The sequence below is a fragment of the Salvelinus sp. IW2-2015 genome, unplaced genomic scaffold, assembly GCF_002910315.2.
Source record: "Salvelinus sp. IW2-2015 unplaced genomic scaffold, ASM291031v2 Un_scaffold437, whole genome shotgun sequence".
NCBI lineage: Eukaryota > Metazoa > Chordata > Actinopteri > Salmoniformes > Salmonidae > Salvelinus > Salvelinus sp. IW2-2015.
Window position 1 is genome coordinate 33,299 of NW_019942554.1, and position 21,626 is coordinate 54,924.

The window sequence follows — 21,626 nt, forward strand, 5'->3', positions numbered from 1 at the left end:
TCCACATCATGCGCTCACAGACGCCATAATGGGCAGATACAATGTTGCATCCTCTAACTATCTCCATGTTATTTATAGTGAGCTGCTGCCCCGTAGATGTCATGCTGCAGTACTGCATGGGCTGACACAGGATAACACGCCCTCAAGACCAGCCAACATTGTTTTAGAGAATTTGGCAGTACATCCAACCGGCCTCACAACTGCAGACCATGTGTAACCACACCAGCCCAGGACCTCCACACCTGGCTTCTTCACCTGCTGGATTGTCTGAAGGGGGGGGTGCTGAGGGGGATTCTGAGGTGTATTTCTGTCTGTAATAATGCCCTTTTTGTGGGGGGAAAATCATTCTGATTGGCTGGGCCTGGCTTCCCAGTGGGTGGACCTGGCTCCCAAGTGGGTGAACCTATGCCCTACTATGGCAGCACCTCTTTCTCGTCATGTGAAATCCATAGATTAGGGCCTAATTTATTTATTTTCATTGACTGATTTCCTTCTATGAACTGTAACTCAGTAAAATTTTTGAAGTTGTTGCATATTTTTTTCAGTATATTTGTTCAACGAATCGTTGAACTCGTACTCATTGGTCCTCAATCTATAATAAGTCAGAAGTTCCTGGGCACTGGTCATTCCTCCATGTCCTCCTGGCAGTGGTGGTTGCTGTTCTCCATATGTCCCCGGTAACTTTAACCCGGGCTGGGGACAGGACAGAGGGGACTCCCGGTCCATCTTACGTGGCTGCAGTCTACGAGCATCAGGTGATTCTGAACCCAGAGCCGCACGTGCCTCTGTCCCTAGCCGCGACGCTCGAGCACATGAGGAACCTGAAGGACCAAGAGGAGCAGGCCGCGCGGCCAGCGGAACAGGTAGGTACATCCTTCAGAAACAACCTCCACATCCCTCTCTCTCTCTTTGTCTGTCTTTCTAATTCAAAAGGATTAATTGGCATGGAAAGTGTTATACATTGCCAAAGCAAACATAGACACTCTCTCTGACTCTCTCTTCCAGGGGGCTCAGATCATAGTATTTCCAGAGGACGGTATCCATGGGTTCAACTTCAGTCGTCTGTCCATCTCTGGTTACCTAGAGACCATCCCTGACCCACTGACGGAGGACTGGAACCCCTGTACACAGCCTGACAGACACAATAACACTGAGGTATACGCACGCACGTGCACACACCTTTACTTACCACTGTGGATCCATGTCTAATGTCATCAATGTTAATGTGTGTTCTGCCCTGTTCTCTCTCAGGTCCTCCAGAGTTTGAGCTGCATGGCTCGACGTCACCAACTATACCTGGTGGCCAACATGCCTGACCTCCAGCCCTGCCCTCTGACCTCTCACCCCACCTGCCCCCCCGACGGGCGCTGGCAGTTCAACACTGATGTAGTCTTCAGGTTGGTGGTAAATGGGTTGTTTCACTTTTAAACACGTTTCTTGATCCTGTGAGAAAATAATTGTTATAATTGTTACGCACGCCTCTAAGAAGAGGGAAACTGCTACAACTCAACTCCCCGTGAAGTGAAAGAGGTATGGGACTGTAGGTGCGAGTAAGGATGACAAAAGGCAGAGAATTTACCGTTTACTAGGAATTTATTCCTTCACACGGTAATATGGGGAAAAGGGTCTGGACGGAACCAAAGCAAAGAAAGTAAATGTCAAAGCCCCCTCTCCTATCTTACCTGCCTACCCACTACTTACCTAATTTAGCACCACCTGGTGCCCTAACCAAAATACAGGGGGTGGCCCGCCCAGGTCTTACCTAGTGTGCCTAGACAGTGAATATACTACGGGTATATGTATGCCCGCGGGCCTCTTGCCTAAGCACTCCCTAGGTGCCTTCCCCTTCCCCCCTGGGAACAAATGAAACAGAATATTAAACAATTTCACAAACAAACTGAGAAACACAGGACATCAAATAAGCTCTATTTGACTGAGCAACAAACTAACACAGAACATACCAAAGCTGCTCCCAGCAACAACTAACGCAGGTAATAAACCACAGCCATCAGCCTTCTCTCTCAGCAATCATCTCAGGATATTACAATCAATCTCTCCGCAATCATCTCTCAGCAATGATCTCCCTTCTAAACAGAACACTGGCTTTTATATAGCTTCAGAAGAGTCTAATCGGGTACAGCTGTAACTTGACGAGGGGGCGGGTTCAGCTCCAATCATCAATGGGGCTGACCAATCAGCTGCTTGGGGAAAATTCAGGAAGCCATCTCCTGAAACACACACACTCAAATACAAACTACAACACAGATACAACACAGAAACTGGGGAAAGTAACAATAATGCATTGTACAGGGAGCACTACAGGTACTCTAAACCTCCAGAGGTTCTCTTGGAATAGGGGAATTGATTTGCATTGATTTCCAAAAGCTTTTTAGTTATACAGGAGGGACTTGGAATTATGTTTTTGCTTTTCATCCTAAGCGCACCCTACCAGCATCCATTCTCTATAGGACTTTATTTTATTTGCATAATAATTGTATTACTTTTACAAAAGGATTTGGGTTATATAGATGAAAATACATTTGGTTTTCTGATGGTTCCCTGGTGGCTCGCTACCACAAACAAAACCTGTTCTTCGAAAAGGAATTCGATACCCCGCCCAGACTAGAGGTGGTGACCTTTGACACGCCGTTCGCCGGACAGTTTGGAGTGTTCACCTGCTTTGACATCCTGTTTCACCGACCTACTGTCCAGACTACTGGAGAAGATACACATTATGGATGCAAATGAATTCATCAAAAGTCTTAATGTTTGTCTTCCCTCTCTCAGGGTATCAGACAGATGATCTTCCCCACGGCCTGGATGAATCTGCTTCCTCTACTAACAGCGGTTCAGATCCAAGAGCGGTCAGTCTGGGAGCTAACGTCACTCTCTGGCTGGGGCTAACCTCAGGCATGACGGGCAGCGGCATCTTCACCCCTAGTACTTCCATCTATCACCCACGCCTTCCACCACCTGGGAAGCCAGAGGAGGGGAAGCTGCGTGGTGTTGAGGATACCTGTACGACAGTGACTGGCTGGCAACACAGAAGCAGGCAAAGAGGCAGGGGGAGACAGGAGGAAAGGGTGAGGCAAAGGGGCAGGGGAGACAGGAGTGGGTGAACCTCCCTCTGCCGCAGTTCCTTCCCTCTCTCCACTCCCTCCCCCTTTCAATGCCGGACGCTTCACACTTGCAGGTAGGGAGAAACATTTGCATTACATGCATGCATTACAACCAGGTTAGGGTCAATTCCATTTAAATTTCAGTCAATTCAGGAAGTACACTGAAATCAAATTCCAAATCTCTTCAATGCTTCTTAATGAGGAAATGTAGAATTGGAATTTTGTTTACTTTCTGAATTGAATGACCCCAACCACTGATTACAACTTACATTTTGAACTGGTAGGGATCCTGTGTTTATGTATACATGCAATGTTGTTTTAAATTAATTCTGCAGCTGTGATCTTACATTTACATTTAGTAATTTAAGCAGATGTTCTTATCCAGAGCGACTTACAGGAGGCCAGTTAAGTGCCTTGCTCAAGGGCACCGACAGATTTTTCAATAGTTGGCTCATGGCATTAATGATTAACTCCTCCTCCTCCAGGTGTGTTGTTCCGGTGCGCGGGTCGGAGGTCAGCTCCTGTGGAAAGGGAGTGGAGGGAGCAGAGTCTAGAGTGGACTTCCGGTTGGAGGGGAAGTACGGAACGAGTTACGTTTACCCGTTGTTGCTAGGTAGCGGCATGGTTGTAGATCGACCCAACTGAATCGAGAAGATCACAGCTGGTCGAATGACCATGGAACACTCAGGATAGTCCGTCGGACTGGTGACCGCATGTCTCTACGGCGTGTGTGTGAGTCTGCGAGAGAAAAAATAAAGTAAATAAATGTTCTCCAGGAGACAGAACGCGTCTCCTTCCTGCGTGGTCCCATGGTGTTTGTACTTGCGTACTATTGTTTGTACAGATGAATGTGGTACCATCAGGCGTTTTGGAAATTTCTCCAAGGATGAACCAGACTTGTGGTCTACATTTTTATCTGAGGTCTTAGCGATTCTTCTGATTTTCCCATGTCAAGCAGAGGCAATTAGTTTGAAGGTAGGCCTTGAAATACATCCACAGGAACACCTCCAATGACTCAAATAAAGGCACAGTCAACTTAGTGTATGTAAACTTCTGACCAAAATGAATAGTGACACAGTGAATTCTATTGTGTCAAATTACGTGTCATGCACAAAGTAGATGTCCTAACCGACTTGCCAAAGCTATAGTTTGTTAACAGAAATTTGTGAGTGGTTTGAAAAACAGTTAATGACTCCAACCTAAGTGTATGTAAACTTCTGACTTCAAATGTAGTGAATCCATCATGGACCTGTTCCCTAAAATAATAGTTGAATCCATCATGACCGTTCCCTATAATATAGTTGAATCCATCATGACCTTCCTATAATATAGTTGCCTCGACTTCCCAAAATAGTTGATCCATCATGACCGTTCCCTATAATATAGTTGAATCCATCATGAACGTTCCCTATAATATAGTTGAATCCATCATGACCGTTCCCTAAAATATAGTTGAATCCATCATGACCGTTCCCTATAATATAGTTGAATCCATCATGACCGTTCCCTATAATATAGTTGAATCCATCATGACCGTTCCCATAATATAGTTGAATCCCATCATGACCAGTTCCCTATAATATGTTGAATCCATCATGACCGTTCCCTATAATATAGTTGAATCCATCATGACCGTTCCCTATAATATAGTTGAATCCGATCATGACCGCTCCCTAAAAATATAGTTGACATCAATGACCGTTCCCTATAATATAGTTGAATCCATCATGACCGCTCCCCTAAAATATAGTTGAATCCATCATGACCGTTCCCTATAATATAGTTGAATACATAATGCCACCTAGTGCTCTACATGACACCCTTGGTCCTGAAGTGTGCACTACTAAAAGCATTGGCTTGGTTTAGGCATTTCCTTACAAATTGTTGAAGGAAAGTGAACAAGTGCACACTTCAGAAGGAGAGATTGGGACGCACCCTCTATTCCTTACGTAGTGCATACATGTGCTTCATCTATTCCCACCATCATTTGGAGTACTCAAGCATTTCAAAATAATCAATCATTGTTTTATTCATTATCAGTCATTATTAAGAACATTGCACCATATTTTGTCTTTAGACTTCTCTCCCCTGGAAAAGGCAACATTTCACACATGCACACTTACGTTTCCTTTCTCAGGTACAGTGTAGAAACATTCAGGGTGTGAAGTGTTAAGACTGACGGTACCTTAGTGACTGAGGCCTTACTAACTCCTCTCCTGGAGGAATCAACTCTATGAATCAGACAGTAGTAACTAGTAACATAACTCTTCTGTGAGATTCAGTGACTCGATTCAGCATTGACGCCGCATTAGGTGAACAGTGATAAGTTCTGTCTCTGTTTGTCCATTATAATAAATTAAACTTAACTAGAATAAAACTAGTCTGGGTACTAGTCCGTTTAGCTATCATTCCACTCCTGTCATGCTAAACAGCTTTGGCATATGAATAAAAGAATACAAGTAGTGGAATATTCACTAAACACATTGGTACCCAGGCTAGAACAGACTGGTACCCAGGCTAGAAGAAAATCCCTAAAGGAAGAGATCTGGAGATGCAGAAGAAATTAGAGATGTAAAGTCTGTTGGTCCGTTTCGCTAGGATTGTCCCTCTGCTCTCTCCATACGTACAGCCCCAGCCCTTTCATTGTCATAGGGCAGATGTTTGGTAGCAAGAACCAATCCTAGAGGACCGGAGCTACCCACCCTTGCCACCCAGTCCAGAAGACGCCAGTCCTCATTTTACTTTAGTATTAAACCTCTTCTTGGTAAGGGACGAGAGGACAGAATGTAGTGGAGTGAGTGGTTCAGAGAGTGGAGTCCTAAAATCCTCCCAAAGAGGTGGTGGTATATCCAAGGTAGGCGTGTCTTCAGTAGGTCTCAGAATCAGAGTCGTTAAACTCATTATCGTCGTCGGGGGAAACGCAGAGTAGGCGGTCCTGCCTGCAGTAGGAGGTGTGGTCAGTCCTTAGAGGGGGAGGGGACTCAAATGCTACTCCTTTTGATTGGTGATTGGAGTAGTGATTGACAGATTGAAGCGTTGCCATCGTGACACGAGGGGAAGCAGGAAGTGTTGCTATGGAGACCAGGGGAGAGGTGGGCAGCATGGAGTTAAGAATGAGAGCGAGACAGTCGGCTACATCTCTGTTAGGTGCACAGGACAGGGCTGGAGTATAACCTAGGGGGAGAGAGAGAAAGAGGGTGTGTGTGAATGTGTGTGCAGGGCAGGCCCCCCATTAGGCGGCAGATTGACGAGGGCGCCATTATCCAAGGTAAACTGACCAATACACACCTCTAACAACATAACACCTCACATAATTCTGCCCCAAAACAATGAAAACTTCCCATCCAGTGGCATATGGGCTATTAAAGGAAGTGCTGATGCAGGGCCATGATAAGCAGTACCCACTTTGCCAAAGGCAGGGCGCAAAATATGTATCTTGCCCATGCCCATTGCGTCTCCCCATGGTGCGGTTGGAGACGCTGCGCCAACAATGCTCTGTCAATGTCATCTAACATATATCATGTAGGCTAGTCCAGGGTTTCCCAACCCTCTCCTCGGCCCCCCAGACGTTTCACATTTTTGTTTTAACCCTAAACTGGCACACCCGATTCAATTAGTCAAAGGCTTGATGATTAGTTGATTAAATGAATCAGGTTTTCCAGTTTAGGGTTAAAACAAAAATTTAAAATGTCTGGAGTGGCCTGAAGAGAGGGTTGGGAAACCCCGGCCAAGCCTATATGGTAGAAATAACATATAGCCTCTGTGGCCTTTTCTGTAGCCTACAGGCAGACCAAATTTAGGACAATGTCATGAGAAACTTTTTAGGCCTACATATGTGTGTTTCCAGTCCAATAGCTAATCATGATAATTAGCGATTTCAAGTTTTTAGCTCTATTCATCAATTTCTAAGCTGACCATGGCCGAGAAGAAAATACCAACTGCATTTTCCAATATAATGCGATGCTTGATAAAGTTGGAACAGTTTCCTTTCGATAATAACGTTTTGTTTCTCAAAATCATTGTCACGTGGTTAATAATACTATGAATAAAAATAAAATTCTAAAATTAAACTAATGCGAGAGCACCAGCCTCTGCCATATGTATGGACACATTGATACACCGTGAGCTATTTGCGGCTAAAGAAATGAGCACATGGAACTCAGAGATTGTCTATAGGCCAATGCAACAGTGCTGTAGGCCTATAACTTTCATTGCCAACTAAGTAAAAATAAATAATGCTGACAAATAAAAACATTAATAAATATCCTGATGAAAATGCAGGTTCTTTCAATCGCATTCAACTCTCTACTCTGCCTCCCTTTCTATCGGTCTTGATTCGAGCATTTGCTAGTCAAGTACAACATTGTATAGAATCAATCAACTGGGTCTGTCCCGACGGGGTCACTATAGCGAACTTGCAACAACTAGCTGGGCCCTAAGAGTTTCTTGCGCCAGTGAGCTTGGGACGGACACAGCTGTTTTGGGGCAAAGGAAAAGTTCTCAGGTATTTTATGACGTTTCCACTGGATATTTGGGATCCTGCGAGCGTGACATTTTGCTCTTTCACATGGAGGATTGGTGATTACCGAGGGGGTACATTTTTTTCTTCATATATTGGAGACTGATTTTCATGCAAATATGCTCAATTTACATAGGCAAAAGAAATTAGCGCATTTTCCCACCACAGAATCGTTTCGGATAAAAGACTGATGACAGTGCACATAAAAATACCTTTTGCGGTTAAATTCCCATGTACCGAATAAAACATTAGAAAGTTAAATGGATTTCCATCACATTTTCGACTCTACTGATGGTTTACTCACAAAACATGTTGTGTTATATAGCAGTGTGCCCACTCTGGTATTGGCACGTGCGCTCTAGCCAACAGCTCACGGACACAGTGCGGGTATATCCTACATGATGAGATTAGACACCGTGCGGGTATATCCTACATGATGAGATCGGACACAGTGCGGGTATATGCCTACATGATGAGATTAGACACAGTGCGGAGTATATCCTACATGATGAGATTAGACACAGTGCGGATATATCCTACATGATGAGATTAGACACAGTGCGGATATAGCCTACATGATGAGATTAGACACAGTGCGGGTATATCCTACATGATGAGATTAGACACAGTGCGGGTATATCCTACATGATGAGATTAGACACAGTGCGGGTATACCTACATGATGAGATTAGACAGTGCGGGTATATCCTACATGATGAGATTAGACACAGTGCGGGTATATCCTACATGATGAGATTAGACACAGTGCGGGTATATCCTACATGATGAGATTAGACACAGTGCGGGTATATCCTACATGATGAGATTATTATAGACAAAAGAGCGAAATTATTTTTATTTGTCAAATGGGAGCCAAGCATCGATGATCATGTCACAAAGAATAAGACCCTTAATATTTATTGGAAAGGAGCGTCAAACTCATCACCTTGCACTTTCACCGGCCTATGTGGGAGGACCACACAACCTGTCATCGCTTGACTCCAAGTTTACATCGATATGATGGGTTATTATAGCAATATTTGTGCCTAGAGTTTCCGCCAATATTTCTCACATAATTCATTTTACCGACACAAAAAGACCCCACCTTGTCTAGGGCATTTTGTTTTGTCGACATTTGGAAAGTTTACTGACATATTTTTTGTTTCCATCGGGCCTGTCATGTCATTTAAAAAAAATCCAAGATGGTACTTTACGCGCATAAAAAGGTTGGCTGGAAACATGATTTGTGAGGAACTATTATCGTTCACAATGGATAAAAAATAAAAAGACTTGACTTACTGTGGTGGTGATTTACAGCTGCAATATGTAACTTTTTGGGCAACCACCAAATTCACATAAAGGTAAGTTATAGATCTATCATTCTTCATTGAAAGCAAGTCTAAGAAGCGGTAAATATTTTCTGTGTGCGCTATTTCTATGCTTCCCATTCTTAAATGTAGTTTTTGCATCTTTAACTTTCAGTTTTCTACACCAGCTTCAAACAGCTGAAAATACATATTCTTGGTTATGAAAAACATATATTTCACAACGGTTTAGCTGGTACAATGATTCTTGTTTTGTCACAAACAGAAATTAGGCAAACTATTTGAATTTTAGCAACAAGGAAACAGAGACATTTCTGCATAGTGCAGCTTTAAGACAAGAAATCTGATATCCCCAAATGGGCACTTTCCTGCAACAGGCCAGGTAAGGTCAATTCAGAAAACGTGGGACATCAAATAAACTTGGACAGCTTAATCTGACATGTTTATTTCTTGTTCTGAAAATCAAAACTATTGTTACTAAGCCCTTGCAGAGAAATCACATTACTTCATTGATGTGACAGAAGGTGGCAGAGCAATCTCCAAACAGGGTGCTCACCCTCAAAGCACATAGATCAGTGACATAGCCTTTTTCCCTGTTTCGATGTTAAAGCTATAAAACTGTCATAAATAATCCACTGTGTAAAAATTGTGATGTATGTGCATTCTATGAACTGGTGCATCAAAATAAGTTGCCAATCTAATGTTTATATTTTGTACATTTCTGAAATCCTCAAGATGTTTCCTAATCACACAAAATGGAATTATCATTGGGGTACAATTAGGACTGTCCCAGTTTATCTAACCTGCTGTCCTAGTTTATCAAATGCAAACTGAAAATATGGTTTTGGTTCAGCGTACACAAATGGGTGTGTCATGCAGTCTGTAAATATGATAAACATTTGTCATTTTTGTGTGATTAGGAAACATCTTGAGGATTTCATAAATGTATCACGTGTTGGGCTAATATGTTGGATAAATGTCGAAACAGGTTACAGAAGAGGGAAATGCAAAAAGTGTCCCACGTATTCCCAATTCCCCCCTATTATGCGTGCTCAGGCATGCGCAATAATTGTCGGGAGACAGGTGAGTACATTCTGGAGAGACTCGCCTACATCTTCGCTACACACCACTCCCCTTCCTCGTCTCAACATTTCACATTTTTATTAAAGAAATTTTATTTCAGATCCTTGTCACCAACAGCTGCAACTCAATAATCAGCTAGGTCAATCGCCACGCACGCTGCCCAAATTAGCCTGCCTTTCCAACTAGGCATAGGCTCGCCCGCTGGTGATTTGAAATAATACGCAGCAATTTTGTTAAAGAAGCTAATGATCCTCTGGCTAAGTGATGGTCTCTGGTGAAGTATTTTATTTATTTATGTAGACGAGTAATTATATTATTTTGGCAAATGTATAAAAATGTACTTTAGGGGAAGTTTAGCGGTAGCTGATTTTCAGAGTTTGAACAGCAAAAATGATTAGTCTTTGTCAGGTATCAGGACTATAAAGCCAATGCAACTGCATGTTTTACAAATGGTAAGCTACCACATGGATGGGCATTCATAAAAGTGCATTGTGGGCCGACACTGAAGGCCAGAGTTCCCCAACTGACGGCCAGGGGGCCGAATTTGATCCGCGGGTGATTTTATTTGGCCCCCCAAGTTTTCTGAGCATTTTTTATTTTGGAAATCTGTTCCAAAGTATAACACATAAGAGAGATATGTGATCATTAACACATGTAAGCAAGGTGTCACGACTTCTGCCGAAGTCGGTTCCTCTCCTTGTTCGGGGCGGTGTTCGGCGGTCGACGTCACCGGTCTTCTAGCCATCGCCGATCCATTTAGCATTTCCATTTGTTTTGTCTGGTTTTCCCACACACCTGGTTTTCATTCCCTCATTAAGTGTTGTGTATTTCAACCTCTGTTCCCCCCATGTCTTTGTGTGGTATTGTTTGTTTGTAAGTGCTTGTGCACATGTTGACTGGTGCGTGTCAGGTTTTGTTCCCAAGTTGTTATTTTCTTGATGCCGTTGGTTTTGGAATTAAACTGCTCCGGCTATTACCTACTTCTGCTCTCCTGCGTCTGACTTCCCTGCCACCAGTTACGCAAGGTTTGAAATTATTGTGTCTAATAAAATCTATCTGTTTGGGCTTCTTGCGGTCAATTTACAGTTTACAAATGATTTGTAATTATGTTCCGGCCCCCTGACCATCCGCTCAAGACAATAATCGGGCCGCGGCTGAATCTAGTTGATGAACCCTTCTGTAGCCTAGGCTACTATTCTACTTTGCAGGGATAAGAGGAGGGTTGCAATTTTTTGGTGTCTCGCCTTGCACAGCATACTGGCCAGGACCAGGCCTGTGTGTGAGTATGCTTGCGTGTCAGTATGTGTGCTTGTATGAGAGTTTGAGGGTGTGTGTGTGTGACAGTATTATGATACTGACCGTTCTCATCCACCGCTAGAACACTGGCTCCTTTCCCCAGCAGCTCCTGAACTACTACGGTCAGACCATTCCTAGCTGCTACATGGAGGGGCCTGAGGCCGCGAGAGAGAGGAGAAAGAGGGAGAGAGAGACAGACACACACCTGCAGAGTGAAGTCATACTAGCCTAATAACATGCTAACTAATAACACAGTATGTTGGGTTGTGGTGTGTTCCATTTCCGAAAATCATTTGGGGTACGTACGTCTGTAGAGAAGTGTTGGTGCAGTTGATAAAGTTTCGGTCTGATATCTTCTCTAGTATCAACAACGCACTGGTCTCATGGCCCTGATGGTGAGAGAAAGATGGAGGAGAGAGGGATAGAGAGAGGGTAAAACATTTAACAAACAGTAATTTGATTAACAATATATGGTGCATGTGTGAGTATTACCTTGCTACAGGCCAGGTGAAGAGCTGTGTTCTTGTTAGTATCCTGTAGTGTGAGGTCTGCCTTAGCACTGCTCACCAACACCTCTATATGAGAGAGAGACACCAGAAGAGGTAAGGTGTGAGGGATAGGTAGAGGGGAGGAGAAGGGTAGAGAGTGTGTACTGACCCACAGCATTGGTCTGTCCGTTGTGCGCTGCCATCATCAGCGGCGTGGTCCGTGTGTGTGTGTCGGAGGTGTTCGCCTGAGCTCCGTGACTCAACAACAAGGACACACACTCCACGTGGTCCGAGAATGCTGCCGCATGGAGGGGAGACCTACAAAGGGTGACAACAGTCACTGTTACACACACTACCTCATGTTCTGCGAGTCTGTGTAGGGGTGGACCTCCCAACACCCCCCCAGAAAACTAAGTCGGGTCTCAATTTAGAAGGACTCGTGCCCATGGGCTCTGACATCCAGGGGGCCCACATTGCTTTTATTTACTCTCACTAAGATATCATATTAACATGGTCATGGCAAAATTCATTGCAACATTTGGAAAATCGCAGGAACTTTGCTTAGGGCCATGTGTGTGTGTAATCATTTGTGTGTAATTAAACACTACTGGACAGTTTATGAGGTACACCATCCCATTCACAAAAATGGATAGCTCCTACAGACAGTGAGTCACATGGCCTTGGCTTGCTATATAAAGCAGGCAGACAGGCATCCAGTTACTGTATGATTGAATGTTAGAATTGGGCAAAACAAGTGACTGAAGCGACTTTGAGCGTGGTATGATCGTCGGTGCCAGGCGCACCGGATCCAGTACCTCAGAAACAGCCGCCCTCCTAGGCTTTTCATGCACGACAGTGTCTATCGTTTACCGAGAATGGTGCAACAAACAAAAAACATCCAGTCAGCTGCAGTCCTGTGGGTGAAAACAGCTCGTTGATGAGAGAGGTCGAAGGAGAATGGCAAGAATCGTGCAAGCTAACAGGCGGGCCACAAACTGACAAATAACAGTGCAGTACAACAGTGGTGTGCTGAACGGCATCTCGGAACAAACAACTCGTCGATTCTTGTCCAGGATGGGCTATTGCAGCAGACGACCACACCGGGTTCCACTCCTATCAGCTAAAATCAAAAAGAAGCAACTTCAGTTGGCACACAATCACCAACACTGGACAATTGGGGACTGGAAAAACATTGCCTGGTCCGACGAATCCCGGGCCCTGTTGCGTCTCACTAATGGCAAAGTTAGGATTTGTCCATGGACCCATGCTGCCTAATACAGGCTGGTGGCGGTGGTGTACTGGTGTGGGGAATGTTTTCCTGGCACACGTTAGGTCCCTTGATACCAATAACTGAGCAAGGAACATTTCCGACAACTTGTAGAATCCATGCCCGAAGAAGTCAGACTGTTCTGGAGGCAAAGGTGGGTCCGAGCCAGTACTAGATGGGTGTACCTAATAAACGGTCCAGTGAGTGTATATATGCGTGTAATAATGTGTCTCACCTGCCCTTGGTGTCTGTAGTGTTGACTATAGCAGAACCCAGAGAGTTGATCAACATCTCAGCGACTCCCTCGTTGTCATTCATACTGAAACAAGCAGAGAGGAAACACTTTCTCCTTCAGGGGGAAGATCAGCTTTAATATTGCAGATGACATTGATAGAAGCCTCAATCTATTGTCTGCATCATTTCCAATCACACTTTTACACTCATTTAATATTTTATTTACATCCCGATGTAACACAAATGACACCTTTTATGTGATCATATATTTATTTAGGTGGTCATAGACATACTAGGACCTGTGAATCTCAGCACACGAGTGACTGACTGGGTTCGAACCCTCAATACTGTGTTAGCACCCTGAGCTTAAGCCTAGGCATTAGTTGTGAGAGTTGAGGCTTACACGGCACAGTGCAGAGGGCTGAAGTGGTTTCCCTGTGTCTTCTTGAACACTTCCTGTTCCAACAACAACTCTACACACCCATCATAACCTGGAGCGAGAGAGCGCGAGAGACAGAGAAACAGTCAAGAGCAAATCACCGTATTGTCTACATATAATTCTAGTTTATCATTCATTCAGATCAGTTAACCAACATTAATCTGATGATTCTCTAACGCTGTGTGTACATGTGTTTACCATTGTAGCAGGCCCAGTGCAGCGGTGTGTATCCGTGGTTGTCGGTAAGAAGTGTGTGTGTGTGCAAGGCATTAGCAGCCTGTAGTAGTGCTCCCAGCACCCCGGTGTGTCCGCAAGCTGCTGCCAGGTGTAGCGGAGAGCGCCCTGCCCGGTCACAAACACACAAACTCGCCCCGCGCTGCAACAACGCCTCCACACACTCCTCATGACCCGACACCGCCTGGAGAAACAAAACAGATCATTAAAAGTGTGTGTGTGTTCTTGTGTCTGTGAGTTTGTATGTGTGGTGTGTACGGTGTACAGTGCATTCGGAAAGTATTCAGTTTTTCACTTTGTCATTATGGGGTAGTGTGTAGATTGATATGGGGAAAAAACGATTGAATCCATTTTAGAGTAAGGCTGTAACGTAACTAAATGTGGAAAAAGTCAAGGGGTCTGAATACTTTCCAAATGCACTGTATGTGTATATGGTGTGTGTGTGTGTGTGTGTGTGTGTGTGTGTGTGTGTGTGTTTGCGTTTGTGCTTGTGTGTATGGTGTATGTGAATATATAGTGTGTGTGTGTGTGTGTGTTTTTGCATTTGTGCATGTGAATATATAGTGTGTGTGTGTGTGTTTGACTGTATAGGGACTAGGGAGTTTGTGTGTCTCACCCCGCGGTGTAGTGCAGTCCTGCCCCAGTGGTCTTTAGCCTCTACGTCAGCTCCTCTACTCAGTAGAGAATACACACTCTCTGTGTGTCCGCTCAGTACCGCCAGCATCAGAGGGGTCCTACACACACACACACACAATCAATATATTTACCAATCACTCAATCAATCCATCATTGATTAAATCAGGCAAATCTAAAAGTTAGCTAGCTCACACAGTCAATACATTAGTCTCTCACACACTTACTGTCCGTTGGCGTCTTGTACGTCTACAGAGTTGTGTGTGTCTGTGTTGTTGATGAGGAGACGGAGACAGTCAGAGTGGCCGTTCATCGCTGCAGGAGGAGACACACACTCAGGAGGGAAAAAGATAGGTATGCAATCTGTGTGTGTGTAGTCATTGCGCGCCTGCTGGCTCTCATATACATATAATACCTGCAGCATGTAAGGCTGTCCTCTTCAGTGTATAATCCTTGGTGTGTGTGTGAGCTCCGTGGTGCAGTAACAGTGACACACACTCCTGGTGGCCCCTGGAGCAGGCTAGGGAGAGCGGGGTCCGGCCCTCAGGAGTCCGAATGTCCACCTCCAACAGACCGGCAGCCAACACCTCCAACACGCCACAGTGACCATGGTACGCCTGGGGAACACACACCAATCAATACAAATCTATATGTTTATCACAGTGACCATGGTACGCCTGAACACACACCAATCAATACAAATCTATATGTTTATCACAGTGACCATGGTACGCCTGGGGAACACACACCAATCAATACAAATCTATATGTTTTTCACAGTGCTTCCCAAACTTCCTTGCATTGTGCCCCACGTAAAGCATTTAGGTTTTTCTAGTAACCTACAGACTAACTGGCAGCGGAGTGTGTGTGTGTGTGTCTCACCGCAAGGTGAAGGGGGCTGATGAGGGCGTGGTTATCAGAGTCACTCAGGATGTCTGTACCTGATGTCTCCATCAGCTGAGCAAGAGAGCGAGAGAGCGAGAGAATGCCTTCGTTATTATTCTCTAAAAAGCTAGAACATTAGAACAAGCAGCAGAGGGTACTCCTCTCCCGTGTCATCAGACCACTAATGTAGTCCAGCTACTTACCACATCTAGAGGAGTCTCCCTGGATATCTGAAAAACAAGAAGACACCATGTCAAACCCAGTCACTACTTGTACTGGGAAGTAGGTAATGGTGTCCGGGTAGGTAATGTATGAGCAGGATGTACTAACCAGTTCAAGGCAGAGTGTGTGTCCGTATGCCGATGCATAGTGGACTGGGTTGTAGCCCTGTCGGTCTCTGATCCCTGGGTTGGCATCGCTCCTCAACAGGTACTCTACACACCTGACACACACACAGAGGGTCAGACAGGACAAACAAGACAGACAGAGACAGGACAGACTACTACTACTACTACTACTACTAACTTTCCCTCTGTGCCAGCAGCAGCGTAGTGTAGAGGAGAACAGCCCCTCTCATCCAGCTCGTTGACTCCAGCACCAGACCCCACCAGGGCAAACACACACTGAGATTTACTGTTACAACAGGCATAGTGAAGAGGAGTCCTGGAGAGAAGAGTGTTACTGTCACAACAGGCATGGAGTCCATTTGCTTCCGTTTAAGAAATGTTTTGCAACAGAATCGACAAAATGAATACATCCCTGGAGAGAAGAGGAAGAACAATACTTCATCTTCTTTGCATAGAACTGAAAAGTGTCTTTATGCAGGCATGTACGCACACAAACACACAAAGGCTGAATGTAAAGCTGAACCACTGACCTTCCAAACCTGTCCTTTCTGTTGAAATCTGCTCCTGTATTCAACAACAGATTCAAACACTCCAGGTTCCTGATGGAGAGAGGGAGGCCGAGAGAGAAATGTAATTGTACAGTAGAACATTGGATAGAACAGCTAACTGCAGAAAGGACTTAAAAATCCAAGAGCAAAGGACAGAGAGAGACTAAAAAAGAGAGGGTTTAAAGAGTTCTTGTTTCACCCTCCTGCAGCTGCAGCATGAAGACATGTCCTTCCAAAGTGGTCAGGAGTGTCTATGTGGAAGTCTGAGGAGAGCAGTTTCCTGCAGCAGTCAGAGAAGCCACTGAGAGCTGCCAGATGGAGGGGGAACATGCCATGGACGCCACGCCTGTAACAAACATCACGTCAGCGGTGCTTAGCCAGGTGTGTCACAGTGATACTCACTAGACGGAGTTGGAGACTGAGTTTAGACTTAGCGGTGTTGTCGCCATGTGTGATAAGTCTGTGTGTATACATACAGTATATATACAGTACCAATCAAAAGATTGGACATGCCTACTCATTCAAGGGTTTTTCTTCATTTTTACTATTTTCTACATTGTAGAATAATAGTGAAGACATCAAAACTATGAAATAACACATATGGAATCAAGTAGTAACCAAAAAAAAACGTCTGGAAACGGCTGAACTTGCCTCCCACTCCTCTTTCTATTCTGGTTAGAGCCAGTTTGTGCTGTTCTGTGAAGGGACAGAATAGAAAGAGGAGTGGGAGGCAAGTTCACCCGTTTCCAGCTACAATAGTCATTTACAGCATTAACAATGTCTACACTGTATTTCTCTCATCAATTTGATGTTATTTTAATGGACATTTTTTTTTGCTTTTCTTTCAAAAACAAGGACATTTCTAAGTGACCCCAAACTTTTGTACGGTAGTGTGTATCCGTCCATCTATCTATCGATATACAGTGCATTCGGAAAGTATTCAGACCCCTTACCTTTTTATGTTACAGCGTTATTCAAAAAAAACATTTTTTTATTTTTTTTTATCTCAAACTACACACATAATGACAAAGCAAAAACAGGTTTTTAGAAATGTTTGCAAATGCATTAAAAATGTAAAACAGAAATACCTTATTTACATAAGTATTCAGACCCTTTGCTATGAGACTCAAAATTGACGTCAGGTGCATCCTGTTTCCATTGATCATCCTTCAGATGTCTCTACAACTTGATTGGAGTCCACCTGCTGTCAATTCAATTGATTGGACATGATTTGGAAAGGCATACACCTGTCTATATAAGGTCCCACAGTTGACAGTGCATTTCAGAGCAAAATCCAAGCCACGAGGTCGAAGGAATTGTCAGTAGAGCTCTGAGACAGGATTGTGTCGAGGCACAGATCTAAGGAAAGGCACCAAAACATTTCTGCAGCTTTGAAGGTCCCCAAGAACAGTGGCCTCCATCATTCTTAAATATAAGAAGTTTGGAACCACTAAGACTCTTCCTAGAGCTGGACTGAGCAATCGGGGGAGAAGGGCCTTGGTCAGGGAGGTGACTAAGAACCTGATGGTCACCCTGACAGAGCTCCAGAGTCACTCTGTGGAGATGGAGAACCTTCCAGAAGGACAACCATCTCTGCAGCACTCCACCAATCTGGCCTTTATGGTAGAGTGGCCAGACTGAAACCACTCCTCAGTAAAAAAAGGCACATGACAGCCCTCTTGGAGTTTGCCAAACGGCACCGAAAGGACTCGAAGACCACGAGAAACAAGATTATCTGGTCTGATGAAACCAAGATTTAACTCTTTGGCCTGAATGCCAAGCGTCTAGAGGAAACCTGGCACCATCCCTACAGTGAAGCATGGTGGTGGCAGCATCATGTGTGGGATGTTTTTCAGCAGCAGGGACTGGGAGACTAGTCAGGATCAAGGGAAAGATGAACGGAGCAAAGTACAGAGAGATCCTTCATGAAAACCTGCTCCAGAGCGCTCAGGACCTCAGACTGGGGCGAAGGTTCACCTTTCAACAGGACAACGACCCTATGCACACAGCCAAGACAACGCAGGAGTGACTTCAGGACAAGTCTCTGAATGTCCTTGAGTGGCCCTGCCAGCGCCCGAACCTGACAGAGCTTGAGAGGATCTGCAGAGAAGAATGGGAGAAACTTGTAGAAACCAAGCTTGTAGCGTCATACCCGCGAAGACTCGAGGCTGTAATCTCTGCCTAAGGTGCTTCAAAAAAGTATTGAGTAAAGATTCTGAATACTTACGTAAATGTGATATAATATTTTTTTTTTTGCTGAAATGTCTAAAAACCTGTTTTTGCTTTGTCATTATGGGGTATTGTGTGTAGATTGATGAGGGAAAAAACTTTAATCCATTTTAGAATAAGGCTGTACCGTAACAAAATGTGGAAAAAGTCAAGGGGTTTGAACACTTTCTGAATGCACTGTATATACACTTAACACAAATATAAACACAGCATGCAACAATTTTAATGAGTTACTGTTCATAGAAGCAAATCAGTCAATTGAAATAAATGTATTAGGCTCTAATCTATGGATTTCACATGACTGGTCAGGGGTGCAGTCATGCGTGGGCCTGGGAGGGCATAGGCTCACCCACTTGGGAGCTCTGCCCACCGACTGGAGAGCCAGGCCCAGCCAGCCCAGTTTTTCTCCCAAAAAAAGGGCTGTATTACAGACAGAAATACTCTGTTTCATCAGTTGTCCAGGTGGCTAGTCTCAAGACAATCTCGCAGGTGAAGAAGCCGGATGTGGAGTTCCTGGGTTGGCGTGGTTACACTTGTTCTGCGGTTGTGAGGCCGGTTGGATATACTGCCAAATTCTCTAAAACGACGTTGAAGTCGGTTTATGGTAGAGAAATTCACATTCAATTCTCTGGCAACAGTTCTGGTGGTTATTCCTGTAGTCAGCATGCCAATTGTACGCTCCTTCTAAACCTGAGACATCTGTGGCATTGTGTTGTGTAACAAAACTTAACATTTTAGAGTGCAGTTGTGTAATGATCATGCTGTTTAAACCTTCCTACAACTGAGGAGTAGAAAAACATTGCCTGTTCCGATGAATCTCGTTTCCTGATGAATCATGCTGACAGGCAGTCAGGATTTGGTGTAAGCAGCATGAGTCCATGGACCCATCTTGCCTGGTGTCAACAGTACAGGCTGGTGGTGGTGGTGTAATGGTGTAATGGTGTGGGGAATATTTTCCTGGCACATGTTAGGTCCCTTGATACCAACTGAGCAATGTTTGAACACCACAGTGTATCTGAACATTGTTGCTGACCAGGTTCATCCTTTCATGGCTACAGGGAGGTCCGACACAATAATAGATGGGTGTACCTAATAAACTGACTACTGATTGTATATGTGTGTGTGTGTGTTGTGCGTCTTACTTGGCGGTGTTGGCTCCGTGTGTGAGCAGAGTGTTGATCAGTAACTGGTGTCCGTAGCGAGCAGCGATGTGAAGAGGAGAGTTCCCATTCTTATCCTCACAGTCCACCTCCGCACCTACACACACGCACACACACACACGCAGACAGACAAAGAGCAAATAGTAGGGTGTTTGAAATATCAATAGACCAATAGCAGTGTATGTGTGTGTGGTGTTTTGGGGCAGGCCTCACCGTTTTGAATGACAGCCTGAGAACGAGAGAACCTTCCATGGACCGCTGCCATGTGGAGAGGGGTCTTCCCATCCTTACTCTGGAGGGGGGAAAGAGAGAAAGAAAGCAAGACATTTCATTCTGTTTGTCAGAAGAGTTAACTATTAGCTGTGATGTTCCCCGTGTTATAAACCTTCCTATTCAGATCAGGACTGGGTGATGTTCCCCGTGTTATAAACCTTCCTATTCAGATCAGGACTGGGTGGGAGAGAGATCTTCAGTCTCTTCTCTCACCCCCCCCTACCTGCCGCTGAGCACTCAGCTCTCTCTTCACCCCCCCCCTCCTACCGCCTGAGCAACTTCCGCTCTTCTCTCACCCCCCCCCCCCACGCCCTGAGCAACTTCAGCTCTTCTCTCACCCCTCCAAACTCTAGCCCTGAGCAACTTCACTCTTCTCTCACCCCCCCCCCACGCCGTGAGCAACTTCAGCTCTTCTCTCACCCCCGCCCCACCACCCTAGACCATGAGACAACCTTCAGCTCTTCTCTCACCCCCCCACAACCCTACGCTAGCAACTTCAGCTCTTCTCTCCCCCCCCCCCCACCCACCACTACGGCCTGAGCAACTTCAGCTCTTCTCTTCACCCCCCCCACAGCCACTACCACGCCTGAGCAACTTCAGCTCTTCTCTCACCCCCCTGACTACTACCCCCTTTACTCGTGGGCTAGGAGCAGTGTGTGTGTGTGTGTGTATGTGTGTGTGTACCCTGATGTTGACGTTAGCTCCGTTCCCAAGAGTAGTTCCAGGCACAGCGCCCCTGGCGGGAACAGCTGAGAAGTGCAGCGCAGACAGACCTCTTCTCATTCACTGTTAGAGATAAAAGTTACAATATACACACCAACAAGCACACACACACCACAACAGATGTGTACCTGGTTGATGGAGCTCCACCCTCTATGAGTTCGTTGACCACACATCTGGCATTATAACTGGCCATATGGAGAGCAGAGTTACCATAATATTACGCTGTTTATTCTAGAGAGATGGAGGGAGAAGGTGGGGAGAGAGAGAGAGCGGGGGAGAGAGGGGAGAGAGCGGGGGAGAGAGGGGGAGAGAGCGGGGGAGAGAGAGCGAGAGAGCGGGGAGAGAGAGTGAGAGCGGGGAGAGAGAGCGAGAGAGAGGGAGGAGAGAGGGAGAGAGAGGGGGAGAGAGAGCGAGAGAGAGGGGGAGAGAGAAAGCGGAAGAGAGGGGGAGAGAGAGCGAGAGCGGGGAGAGAGAGGGAGGAGAAGAGAGCGGAGAGCGGGGAGAGAGAGCGAGAGAGGGGGAGGAGAGGGAGAGAGCGGGGAGAGAGAGCGAGAGAGCGGGGAGAGAGCGCGAGAGAGCGGAGGGAGAGAGCGAGCGAGAGAGCGTGGGAGAGAGAGGAGAGCAGAGGGGAGAGAGCGGGGAGAGAGCAGAGAGCGGGGAGAGGAGGGGGAGAGAGAGCGAGGAGGCGGAGAGAGAGCGGGAGAGGCGAGAGAGCGGGGAGAGAGAGGAGAGAGCGGGGAGAGAAGAGCGAGAGAGCGAGGGAGAGAGAGGAGAGAGCGGGGGAGAGAGAGCGAGAGAGCGGGGAGAGAGAGCGAGACGAGCGG

General features: G+C 45.4%; 2 protein-coding genes across 3 annotated transcripts; one reads left to right on the forward strand and one right to left on the reverse strand.

Moving 5' to 3' along the window:
• Nucleotides 1-634: 634 nt before the first annotated feature.
• Nucleotides 635-3,764, forward strand: LOC112068324 (biotinidase). The gene is given in 7 exon segments (XM_024135430.2): nt 635-863; nt 1,006-1,155; nt 1,252-1,398; nt 2,548-2,854; nt 2,857-3,009; nt 3,012-3,135; nt 3,605-3,764. Coding segments are annotated over 7 exon segments (1,236 nt in total). The 5' UTR covers nt 635-668.
• Nucleotides 3,765-5,122: 1,358 nt separating this feature from the next.
• Nucleotides 5,123-21,011, reverse strand: LOC112068325 (serine/threonine-protein phosphatase 6 regulatory ankyrin repeat subunit A). Of its 2 annotated transcripts, XM_070438108.1 has the most exons (21): nt 20,918-21,011; nt 20,764-20,852; nt 20,020-20,098; nt 19,789-19,903; nt 16,617-16,763; nt 16,400-16,468; nt 16,048-16,185; nt 15,853-15,964; nt 15,726-15,752; nt 15,520-15,594; nt 15,053-15,254; nt 14,865-14,952; nt 14,621-14,738; nt 13,969-14,188; nt 13,735-13,822; nt 13,333-13,416; nt 12,000-12,148; nt 11,835-11,917; nt 11,649-11,731; nt 11,406-11,497; nt 5,123-6,293 (listed from the first exon to the last, which is right to left on the reverse strand). In XM_070438108.1, exons 1-21 carry the CDS (start codon nt 20,973-20,975, stop codon nt 5,986-5,988), a joined length of 2,424 nt encoding a protein of 807 aa, XP_070294209.1. In that variant the 5' UTR covers nt 20,976-21,011; the 3' UTR covers nt 5,123-5,985. The 2 variants fall into 2 exon arrangements, with proteins under 2 accessions (XP_070294209.1, XP_023991199.1); XM_024135431.2 differs by lacking the exon at nt 20,918-21,011 and having other exon boundaries at nt 20,764-20,892.
• Between the last annotated feature and the right edge of the window lie 615 nt (nt 21,012-21,626).